At 39.7% G+C, this 13,086-nt stretch overlaps 1 protein-coding gene across 4 annotated transcripts in view; it reads right to left on the minus strand.

Moving 5' to 3' along the window:
* The window catches only part of NTRK3 (neurotrophic receptor tyrosine kinase 3), a 979,065-nt gene that overhangs the window by 229,380 nt on the left and 736,599 nt on the right, over positions 1-13,086 (minus strand). The window contains exons 14-15 of one of the 4 annotated variants that reach the window (XM_089687662.1): positions 8,906-8,947; positions 5,353-6,077 (exon numbers count right to left, since the gene is read on the minus strand). The exons of 2 other annotated variants lie outside the window; for them this stretch is intronic. In XM_089687662.1, the coding sequence (XP_089543788.1) occupies positions 5,959-6,077; positions 8,906-8,947 (161 nt within the window). In that variant the 3' untranslated portion in view covers positions 5,353-5,958. Of the gene's footprint in view, positions 1-5,352; positions 6,078-8,905; positions 8,948-13,086 lie in introns of those variants that run through there. One more of the 4 variants, XM_089687663.1, reaches the window with a different exon arrangement.

The raw sequence follows: 13,086 nt of genomic DNA on the forward strand, positions 1-13,086 counted from the left end.
CACAGTTTAATGCCCTTTTTGGTAAAATATAAAAAGATGATGTTACGTCGAGTAAATAGATACCTGACATGCCACGCTTTAAAATTGTGTACACCCGTGGAATGGTGCCAAACTACAGTACCTAAAAATCTCTATAGGCGCCGCTTTAAAAACCTTTACAGGTTACCAGTTTAGAGTTATAAAGAAGACCTGGTGCTAGAAATATTTCTACTGCTCTGACGTTCGCCATGATATCTCACATGTGAGGTGCGATCGCCATTTAGGTATGCATGCAGGACCTACGTGTGAGTTTGCCTTTGCGCACAAACACAGGATGATGGGGGTCTTTTAAATCTGCTTTAATTATAATTTATTTTATAATTTTTTTTTTATTTTTACACTCTCTTTACCTTTTTTCATCACATGAATTGTTATTACATGGAATGTAAAAATCCCTTGTGACAACAACCAGCAGTGACAGGCCCTCTTTAATGAGACATCTGGGGTCTATTAGACCCAAGATGCCTCCTCTACACTTAACAGCGTCAAATCAGACCAAGATCGTCTGATCTGATACTTGTACCAGCTGACATTGGCCGGTAAACAGCAGACTGAAACCGGAAGTGACAAAATACTTGTCACGTCCGGTTTCTACTACCATTGACTCAGTCGGGGATGATCCAGTCCATGTTCAGCTTTATGGTAAACTGGTGGAACTGACGGCTTCAGTTCCGTGCTCCCCAATTGCATGAGAGAGGCCGAAGAGGCACTGGAGGGCAGAGGGAAGGTTAGAAAACCTCTCATGCCTCCTGTAAAAACAATCCAGTGGCTAATTAGCTACTAGGTTGTCTTTTACATTAAAGGGAATCACTGGCCAAAAACAGCAATACCGGGATGATGCCAGTAGCTGCAGGCATCATCACGGTATAACCGTCTTAATTAGAGGACGTTTGGGTACATCCTTTTGGAGGAAGAGGTTAAGCATGCACCAAAAATGACGAATGCAGGACTTAAAAACGCACCACTGGTGTGAAGAGTTCCATAGGATTTAAAAGGATACAAATTTCAGACTTTTTTCTTCCACTTTTTAAACCCCAAAAACACATCAAAATGGATCAGTGTGAAAGGCTCCTTACTGTATAAGTGCAATAACAATACCATTATGTATTGTGAGTAATATTAGAATGCAACAGAACTTTTTTAAAATGATGTGTCTGAAGCAAACCTAGGCTTTAATAAAAAAAAAGAAAAAAAAGTTCCAAAGTGTAGTAGCTTTAATCAGAAATCCTATTCCAGTGATCTTCAGTAAACTAAAAGCAGATACCAAAGCAATGATTTGTACTAAGGTATACTAAGGTATAATGGTCTTGTCTTCGCATTGCCCTATCCAACATGTTTGTAAAAATGTATAGCCAAAGGTTTTAGAGCATCTCTGCAGTTTCCCTGCCATGATCTATAAACTGAGCGCTAACTTGATTAAAGGGAACTTGCTCTGGGAGAAGTACGAAGCATGCTATTGCTGCCCGATCCATCCAACAATGCTATCTTCCAAGCTCTTTTGCTGGTTCTTTTCCTTCAATACTTTGAGTCACTGAATCGGAGCAGGTAAGATAATAAAGATTTCTGCCTATTGTCTGACTTTTCTAATTTGCAAACCAGGTCCAGGTCAATGACTCAGACAGCTCATCCACTCCCTCATCATATCACGACTCGACTACTGCAACTCCCTCCTCACTGGCCTGCCTCGCCGCTGGCTATCCCCGCTTCAGTCGATCCTGAATACGGCTGCCAGACTCATTCACCTTTCCAACCGCTCCATCTCCACCACCCCCCTCTGCCAATCCCTCCACTGGCTTCTGATTGCACCACGGATCAAATTCAAAATCCTAACACTGACATACAAAGCTGTCCACCATACTGCCCCGTACTACATCACTGACCTAATATCCAAGTACCGCCCAGCACGCACTCTCCGCTCCTCACAAGACCTCCTTCTCTCTAGTTCCCTGGTCTCCTCCTCCCATGCCTGCCACCAGGACTTCTCCAGGGTGTCACCCATCCTCTGGAACTCCCTGCCCCAACCCATCAGATTATCACCTACTCTCCTCTGCTTTAGGCGCACCCTGAAAACCCATCTCTTCAGGGAAGCCTACCCCACCCCCAGCTAACCTGCCAACCTCCTCCACTCTTCCTACCACTCCATCCCCCACAGTTATCTCCTCCTGTACCACCATCCCCTCCCTCCTAGATTGTAAGCTCGAAAGAGCAGGGCCCTCGATCCCCTCATGTTTTGCATTGTATTGGAATTGTTCTGTCACATGTTCTGTCTCCCATTGTAATGTACAGCGCTGAGCGAACCATTGGCGCTTTATAAATACTGTATAATAATAAAGCGCTGAATTCAGAGATGATGCAATAATGTAGTTAGTGGTCAGTTTCAGGATTTTGCTTATTGTCCCTGAACAGGATCCCTTTAAAGAGTAACTCCACTTGTGTTGAGAAAAAAAAACAAAAAAAAAAACCTCTGGGTGACCTATGTACATTGCAGAAATCTTTGCAAAGGTCTTATCAAAGTCCTGCCTTTTGTTGCTGTAAAGAAATAGCTGTTTGATTCACCAGATTGATAGCATACTCATTCTGAGTGGGGGGTTTGGTTCATTATTAATCAACTGATGCACTTTCTGTGTGCTAATGAGAAAAGCTGCAGGCTCTGCACCCTTTGAAAGCAATTAACTCTTAGGGAGTTTCTTACAAAAATGTAATTTCTATTGCAGAGGCTAACCAAAATCTGACTTGTGTCTTAGATTTCTAGGAAAATTATTGAGCCAGTCACACAAGCATGAAATGTCATTTCTGGGGGCATTCTGTACACCAAGGGTGTGTAGAACACCTTCAAGTGGCCATATTGCTTTGAAATTTACAGAATATTACAGTGCAGCAGATTGAAATGCAAAGTTAATCATTAATAACAATAAAGGAGAGGTAGGGCCAAAACTCTTTTGGCCCTACTTTTGCTGAGGATCACAGGACTGCACTTAGTTCTGTACTCCTGTGACCTGTTCTCAGCTGACATCACAGAGCCGGTCCAGACTCCGGGTAGATCCCAACTTTAATGTCAGGATCCACCCAGATGACTGGATCGGCAGCTGGCTCAGCCTTTCAGAGAGCTGCTAAGTGACTGAGCCAGCTGGTCCCACCCCCTCCACAGCCCAGAACTTTAGTGAATGCTGGAAGGGAACAGATGCATCCTGTATCTACCTAGGTGAGCATAGATTCTTTTTTTTTTAATTCCTGAACTTCTCTTTTAAATTACAATATGGCTTGTGTAGCAATTGTCTATGCTATATTATTTTTTCATTTTCTACATTTATTTTCCATGAAAGTGAAGTTACTCTTTAAGGCTCCATCCACACCTATGCAGGTGTGACTGAGCATGCACTCATTTTTCCCCAGTTCCACGTGACACATTTAGGTCAACATTTTCATTTCCATAGAGTGCCCTACACATGAAAAATGCACTAAAGTTGTGCATGGCCCTTTTGAAAAATTGCACCACACCAAAAATGCATTGTACTTTGTTTCCATGGATGTAGTGGTGCCATTAAGAATTAATGCCATTGCCACACATCTGCAAAAGGGTTGCATGTTTTTTTGCATTGTGGAAAACCATGCAATCTTGCGCATGTTCTCACAAATGTGACCCTATCCTAAGGTGTTCTGTACACTGTGCACAGTGCAATAGCAGAGTGCAATTGTACACAAATGTACTAGAACCAATGTCAACCATTCATTTAAAGCTACCATTTATACAATGTCTTTCAAACTATGACAACAAAAATACGATCAGCTGAAGATGAGTATAACTCATTTTTATGTATTGCAGTGTTATTTTATAAACCGTGTAATTTCGGACAGCAAGAATGGAGGCCAAACAAGTGAAAGGCTTCCCACTTTCATAAGATTAAATCTCAGTTGGCATGCTTCTACTAGTCACTGCTTGGACTGAGTAAAATAGAACTCACTCAGGGCTTTTTCCAGCAGGAACGCAGGGCACCAGTTGGCATGCTTCTACTAGTCACTGCTTGGACTGAGTAAAATAGAACTCACTCAGGGCTTTTTTTAGCAGAAAAGTTGGGCACCTCCAGCATTGAATGTATGTAATAGCAAGGGGTGCTGGGTGTGCTGGAAGGTCTATTTATGCTGGGTGATAGGTATCTATCGTCACTGGAGGGGGTTTATGTTTGCATGGTGGTTCATGTTGCTGGGGAGGTCCGCTGCTGCTGGTGGAAGATCTATTGTTGCTAGGGGGTAAATTGTTGCTAGAAGGGAGCTACTGTTGAGGAAGGTGTCTATTGTTCCTAGCTTCTGGAGAGTCTATTTGTGCTGGTGGCTGGGAGATCTGTTGCTGCAGGTTGAATTTATTGTTACTGGGGGTGGAGGTGGGGGTCTATTGTTCCTGGCTGGAAGGGATCAATTTTACTGCATTTCTTGTTATCATTAACAAATTTTATAAAAATTACTTAGAACCACAAAAGAAACTTGGCTCTGTCTTCTCTAAAATGAGCTGTACTGGTACTGGGAGGTGGGTAGAGGGAGGAACCAAGGGACAGTGCTTGGAGGTGGGTGGGTTGTGGAACAAAGGGACAATGCTTAAGGTTGGGTAGGGGGTGGAACCAAGGAACAGTGCTCGGAGGTGGGTGGGTTGTGGAACAAAGGGACAATGCTCAAGGTTGGGTAAGGGGTGGAACCAAGGCCCAGTGCTCAGAGGTGGGTGGGTTGTGGAACAAAGGGACAATGCTCAAGGTTGGGTAGGGGGAGGAACCAAGGTACAGTGCTCAGAGGTGGGTAGGGGGTGAAGTAGGAAGTGACTCAGACAGGGGGAGTGCATGCACCAATTCTCTGAGAAAAAAAGCCCTGGCAAAAAGCCATAGCCATCAGAATTTAGATCAGTTTGCTTACTTTAAGCATAACACTGATTTGGCTATGCTCTGCTGATTTGGTTACTATGTTCTATGTCTCACTGTATTATTAAATAACCCCCAAAACATTCAGACTTTGCCCAGTTCTTTTCCAGATGTTCTTGTTAGGAATGCACAATTCATTAACCAATAGGGAGCCCTTATCCCTATGACAAACATCAAAGCTAATGTTGTGATAATAACAAAGTGAACAGTGTGGAACAACTAGGCTAAAGCCAACTAATTACTGTGATCTAGTAAAAAGGAATTTAGTAAGTGTTGTCCAAGGGAGAACTCTTTTTTTTTTTTTAGAAGGGGGGTGTTTAGTTAGGTGTACCTCACATTCACAGCCCAACCACACCTTGCCCTTACCAGATAATATAATACAAGTAATAAAAATTCTGACACACAAAAAGATTTGTAAAACATTTCATTGAAAAATAATTACAATTTCTCCTGTTAAAAAAGTAATATTTCACGTCTCATCTCTAAAGATGCCCTTTTCTTACCAGTCTTCACTTTGTTAGTGACTTCCATGACTTAAAAAGGCCCTGCTTTATGAGATCTCTTTAGGTTGCCAAAGGGTGATGACATCATTAATAAGGTGATTTGAAGTCACAGGATCACAAAGAGAACTCAAACACAGATTCCAAACAGGAAAAACACGACTAAGATTTTTTTTTCTTTTTTTTTCTTTTTTTTTTTAAACAAGAACGACTAGTGTTTATTTTAAAGATGGCTCCTTTGGAGTCTGTCTCCGATTTTTATTTTTTTGTTATAAGTTGCTGCTCCGGTTGCTGTTGCTGTGGCATGTTTGGATAATTTTTTGAAAGCAGAGGCTACTGGAGTTAAAGCAACATTATCTTTAGACAGAAATATATTTTTTTTCTGTTGTAGCACAAGTTTACAACAGAGGACTAGTGCTGTCTTGTGAAACCGTGATCCAAAAGTTTTCTGTGCCTCCCTTCACATTTTGAGAGAACAGCCTAAACTTGACAACATAACAGGGAACATTAGAGGCTTAAAAGACGTGGCGTCCTTTGGTGAAGTAAACACCGACGTCGTGAACATAAATGCCTTGGTTAAGAGGTTTGGGGTGTCCGGGAAGGCTTATTGTGTTCAACATATATTCTCTGAAACCTAAAAAAAAAAGAAAAAACAAAGGCAAAATAAAGGAAGGAAAAACAAAAATAGGAAGGTACTTGAAGGAAAAAAGTAATCAAATAAATATTGCGTAACAAAATTTAGATTTTTAAGGGAAACAGGTTGTTAAACTAAAGTATATCCAGTAATCACAAGGGATGCAGGACAAAAGAAACTGGATTTTTCAGAACATGCAGAAAACAGTTTGTCATGCCATATTTCTTAAAATATGAAGGGGCCATTTTTTTTAATATATATCAAATCATTTCTGTAAAAAAAAATATTTGTAGACTAATTAAGAACAGCCAGTAGCTCATGGACATCATTAGAAATGGAAAATGCGTATAAAGCAAACATAATTAAAATGAATACTTAAAGGTGAAATCCATCCAAAACTGATCTCTCGATCTTGGGTGGGAACTGGTGGTCTTAAAGCCCAACTCCAGGAAAACGTTTTTAAAAAAATGTTGTTTTAGTTTTGTCCACGGGAGAGGAGAAAGCCTTATACTCACCACTCCCTATGCACCACCAGCAAACAGCACTCCCCCATGATCTAGGGGTGGACTGTTCCTGGTATCCTTATGCCAAGAGCAGGCCTATGATCTTGATGATATCAGGACTCAAAACTGCTACAACTCAGGGGTGCAACAGCTGCAGAGACCGGTCTTGTGCATGGAGGATTTGAGGATCAGGTAAGTATATCTCCTTTCAACACTATTCTAGAGAAAAATGAGGAAATGACCCTTGAAGTGTGGACATTGCCCTACTGCAAGTCCTTTTGCCCGGAGTTCAGCTTTAAGCATAAGTCAGCTGCTCATACACCAGATTTTCCTGTTGAAACCCCTGATTTAAACCATCAGTAATACCACTATGATCCCACCAAGCTTCAAGCCAAACAAAGTAGTAAGCCACCACTGAACTGGCCACAGCAACAAGTGGGCAACTCGCAGCTTGGACTTAGGCTAGGTGGGATAACAAAGGGTAGGTTGGGGTTGGAGCCAGGTTATTTAGTGCTACAAAAATTCTAGATGCTGTCCCTGACAGCTGTAGCGGCTGATGTCTTTTTTATGCCCCTCAGCGTTGAGTGAAAATTGAGAGATCAAATTTGGGTGCATTTAGCCCTTAATAACCACATAACATACAAGACAGAGCAGCATATTAGATGGTTTCAGTCATGAAATACATGAAGGCGTATTTTTAAAACTTTCCTTAGATTTAAAACAGATAAAGCTATGCAATACTAAATAAAATGGCCAAAAAGAATAGACCATCAAATATTTTTATTTCTTAGGATGATGTGCACACCTAAGTGTACTTTTTTGCTTTTATAAGGGTCATGCATATAACAGCTAAAATATGCAGACTATGGTATTTTATATTGAAGGTTACATTCGGCATTGCAACCTGCACATGACAACATTATAGTGCTCCTAAGAGTGAGCTAAAGTGACATGTATGGATTTATTCTCTCATAGAAATATAGACTAAAGCAGTACAGATTATTGTAAAACCAAATTATCTTCCTCCTCTACTGAGATCTACCAAGTACCTCTTGGTATTCCTTACTGATCTTTCCCTACTGTACTGTGCATATTTATGGCTAAAACATCAAAGTGTTTACATATTTTATAAATATTCTTTTTTAAAGTACTAATTTATTATAAATAATTCCTATCACAGATTACTGCAAAACCAAATTATCTTCCCCTTTGACCGAGATCTACCAAGTACCTCTTGGTATTCCTTATTGATCTTTCCTTCCCGATCTGTGCATATTTATAGCCAACACATCAAAGTGTGTATATTGTATATTTGAAAAAATATTCCCTTTTATTTTATTTTAAATAATTCTTATACCATATTATTTACTGTAGCTGTAGACTGTGTATGCTGGATTGTTGTTTTTATTATTGTTTAAATGTCTAATTTTTTTAATTTTTAATTTTTTTCTATACAACAGTTTTGAAACCACCCTTCAAATTAAAAAAAAAAATTAAAATGATATTGTACACATTCCAAAAATGACATATTTTACATTCTATCAACAACCTATTGAGAGCTGCCGCCACTGCATTGTGGTCTGTATTGAGGGCATTACTTAACAACACAATTTCTAGGACCAATAGGTAACATTCCCCAGGTTTTAGATACTGCACTTTACAGCAATGGATTGTAAAATAGTTGGTATTGACTGGCCCATTGCGTGCTCAGTTTAGATTTTAAGGTTAGTCGTAGGGGGGTAAACAAAGTGATCAGTGAACTTTAAAAAGGATTTTTAATTCAATACCAATACAAACATATCAATTACATACTAATAAACATCTACAAAGGGATACATATACCACCCCCACACTCTTTATTGGCATGTTTTTTCCCATGGTCTGCAATAGACCACACCAGACTGTCCCTATATTACTCTCCTCATTCCAGCTTGGATATTCAGAGGTCAGACTGTCAGAAAATAATTCCAATTAATGTGCCAGTAGCTTAAGAGGAAAATTAATTTAGAAGACACTACCAAAAAGCAAGTAATTTTTTTTAATGTTTTGTCTGTATAACCTTTTAACTTTTTTTGTCTCCTTTTGCATGGGTAGGAATATTAGTTTGTTAGTCTCATGCAGTGCATCTCCATTAATCTTTTATATATACATAATCCTACTTTTATTTGGCTCTATGCTTTTATTAAGTAGGAATAGCTGCTGAAACTGTGTGAAAATGCTGCAGGGATAATGTTCTGTATGGGAACAAAAATTTGCTTGAATGTACATCACCAGGAAAGCAGAAAAGTGGAATCTGAACTTCAGTTCCTAGCTTCCCACACATACCATCATCAAACTGCATGGATGAGCTACCCCTCCTGTACCAATCTGCACGCACAGTTCCAGATCAAAGAAGAAGAAAGAAAAAGAAAAAAAAGACATCAACATAGGCATATAACAGTTGTATCTTAACATTTTAAATCCACCAGCGAGCACTAGAAAAATAGTCTCTACAAAGTAAGTCCATCCAAAAGCATAACATATGGTATAGGTAGAGTTTGGCGGGTTGAACACCCAGTGGTTTCTTATATCTTGTGGGAATTCCAAAAGTTGGATCTCTCCACCATAGTTTCTGGGTCTATTCGTCATCACAATGGAGTTTTGGGTTGCCCTCCACACCCTTTGTGTTTCCATTCCTTCTGTTGTATTCTATATTAAATAAACTAAATGAAAATTATAACAAGATGTTTAGGGAGTGCAACCCTCCCATAATGTCCATGGCAGTAATACAGTCCTGGGAATTCAAGAGTAGAGATCTCTTCATCAAACCCCTTGGAGATATAAGAAACTAAATGAATGGTTCCTAACCAGTGTCTGACCTTCAACAAAGCAAAAATATAAACACAATCTTAAACTAAAAGTATGCAATTGTCCTCTTTCCTGTCTACCTTACCTGTCTTCATCACAAGAAAGCTCTGTGTTTGGTCACAAGAAAGCTCTGCAATTTATTTCCTGGAGCGCTGGAGAGTTCACATGGTTATCCAGTCTAAGTGTCATTTCTGTCTGCTAATTCTTTCCTCTGCTACCAGCATAAATCACTTCTGACAAGTTTTCCTGACACCAACAGAAAAATGGTGATGGGGAGGGATCTCCAGCACACAGCCTCAGCTCTGTTCCTATGTCCTGTGTGGAGGGGGGTGTCCCTTTCCTCCAGTCAGCTCTCAGAGCTCTCCTCACTGAGCTCTGCAATGTATAATTTCAGATCTACACCCCCTTTATTTCTGACAGCTCAGACGCGCTTTAAAAAAAAACTGGACTTTGAACAAATGTAAAAAAAGAGAATACTGGAGATAAAGTGGTACACCGTATGTAGGAGGATTTGATTCATCTCTGTGTATCCTCCGAGGCCAGTCACTTCAGTGGCTATATGTAAGGGTTTTCAGTGATTGCCAGCCACAGAAATGTTAAACTAGGTTTACTTGTGATAGAACCAACTGGGGCAGGGGCTTTTGGAGGGAACTAGGGGCTAGCCTTCTACCCACTGATTATGGCCCATGGAGGAGATCAGTAATTTTATTCAAGTTTTCTTGGGAAAAAAAGCTTTTTTAAAGAAAAGTAACAATAAAGAACAATTGATTTTTTATCCATATGTCTTTGGTTGGACTTATAACCCCATGAAGAGGATGATACAAAATTGATAAGTGGAATTAGTTTATCTTCATAGGTTTCTTAAGGGAGATTGTTGATAAATATTTATGTACCAAGTTCGTAAGCTTCTCCAACTCAGTCTGCAGGAGGGTTCCATATTTCCTCTGACCTTTAACCTGTACAAGATTAATATTACACTTTTCATCCATTCCAGAGGGAAGCTTTATTGTCTTTATGTAGAGAATTAATCCAAGCCTCGCTCTCAGAGTTCATCAAGTTATTTTACATCATTAGAGAATGATCTGCTCCCTATTACCATGGGATCAGAGGCTGAACTGTGCTCTTTTCCATGCTCTGACCCAGAGAAGCAGACAAAATCCCTGGTCTCCTCCATGGGTCATAAACAGTTGGTAGAAGGCTAACCCCTAGTCCCCCCCAAAAGCCTCTGTCTCATTGAGATCCTACAAGTAAATAATAATTTTAATCACTTAGCAGCATAGAATGAATTAATTAGCAAGGGGAAGCTCTCTTTTTTGGCTTCTCTTTTTTCAGGTCCTTATTAGTTATCTCACCACAATTTTCGCATCAAAATGTTCACATACTGTACAAACAAATTATGTTTTCCCATTAAATAGTTAACAGTAACTTTGAAGTACTAAAAGCCTTTATGTACTTCTTTTATATTGTCTCCAAAATTAATATTGTATCTCTACCTCAAAGTCTCCATTTTTTGGCTCTTTTCTATAAGCATCCCATAGAGCAGGTGCCAAACATTGGGCGCATGGAGCACACAATGCCTGTCAGCATATTTGGCTTCGCAGGTACAGCCTTGCGTGTTAAGCACCAGGGAGACAAGGCAAAACATAATTAACTGGTTATTGATTGCATTAATTCCTTGGAAACACTGTAAAGGAGACCCTGTTATCTAGTAACCCATTACATGATGCCCACCGCCACCTACCTGTGCACTGGATTTACAGAAAGGAGCAGTGTCCATTAGCATCAGGCTAATGACAAACCTTTGGGTCCTGCTGCAGCATCTGCTGGATATTAAAATGTTACTAAACCCAGGACCCTACATTCACTATATCTGACCTCCCACAGTACACACAACATAGAAATCAGGATCAGGAAAGGCAGGATCGGACAGCGTTTTTACACAATGCAAAAGATTAACCCCTTAGGTTCCACAGTGAGTAAAACAAGCTTGCTTTACTGCATATACAGACTGATTTCACTTTTTGTGGCTTTAGTAACATTTTAAAGGATGTACAGCCTGATATTAGCATTGCAGGGGTCAAACACACTTGAGGTTCTTTAGTTACGGGAATACTATTCGATGGGCCTGCTGAGCTGAGCTGATGTTTATTTATTTTTAGGAAGAAGATTTCTTTTCTACCATCACAATCCTGATTTTTTTGGAATGGTTTTCAACAATGTTTAAAATAGAAAATTGTCTATCTTGTAGAACCTTTCAACAGAACTGGTCAAGAGGCAACTATGACTATTCTGAACAAAAGCACTTTTTGAACATAACACAAGTTGTCCTATCAATGTAATCAAATTAAAATATTTACGTAATAATAAAATATTTATCACTATGGATACATGAACCACATTGTTTTAAAATCACCCTTTCCATACATTTCCATAATTTTGTTTGTTTTTGCAGTTTTTTCTTGGCCTTGGTATTTCTGAGTCCTTCTACCACTGTTTTCCCCAGTTATATTCTATATAACAAATAGGTCGCTACTATCATGGTTTAGAATCATTATCTTAAATGTATTAGCATGTATTAACATTACATTTCATCAGTTTAACTGCTTATGTTGCCATTTTGTCAGAATCTTTCTGTAATATGTCACTATCCTGCTGAGTTTTAATAACGCTACATAATTTTGTGTCATCAGCAAAAATGGGAACATTATTTTCTAATCAATTTACAGAGTCATTAATAAAAAAGGAAGAAAAGACCACAGTCCAATATTTTGTTGTACATCACTGATAATTATAAGCTATTTTAATTATCTTTCTAATAACCGTATATATATTTTTTAAATGTGTTGATGTTTATATTTTTTATGTTTATATGTTCTGTGCTTGTACATCAGGGCTTGAAAAAGCCGCTTGCCCGCTCGCCAAATGCGAGGAGAAATTCCTTTGTGGCGAGTGGCGAGCAGCGAGCACAGATGAAGCATGGAGCGACTGCACCTGCGCTCCAAGCCTCATTGTGAAGCCGAGTTCCGGTTACAACTTCCAGTTTCCGGCTTCTGTGGCACCTCCGCTGAGGGCACAGGCGCAGGAGAGGTCCACTCTCCTCCACTGAGAGGAGACACCCTTTCCACTGCCGCAGGGGACTCGGAGGGACTAGGAGTAAGTACTGTATACAACATGTCCTATCACTATAATGGAGTACAGGGGAGCTGGGATATACATTACTCAGTAATGTATATCCCAGCTCCCCTGCGCTCCATTATAGTGATGACATGTGTACAGTAATGATTACTGTATACATGTCATATCACTATAATGGAGTACAGGGAAGCCGGGATATACATACTGTATACATGTCATATCACTGTAATGGAGTACAGGTGAGGGGGGATATACATTACTGTATACATGTCATATCACTATAATGGAGTACAGGGGAGGGGGGATATACATTACTGTATACATGTCATATCACTATAGTAAAGTACAGGGGAGGGGGATATACATTACTGTATACATGTCATATCACTGTAATGGAGTACAGGGGAGGGGGGATATACATTACTGTATACATGTCATATGACTATAATGGAGTACAGGGGAGGGGGGATATACATTACTGTATACATGTCATATCACTATAATGGAGTACAGGGGAGGAGGAT

Source organism: Staurois parvus, unplaced genomic scaffold, assembly GCF_062004578.1.
Source record: "Staurois parvus isolate SC_StPar_1 unplaced genomic scaffold, SC_StPar_1.0 ptg000432l, whole genome shotgun sequence".
NCBI classification, from domain to species: Eukaryota; Metazoa; Chordata; class Amphibia; order Anura; family Ranidae; genus Staurois; species Staurois parvus.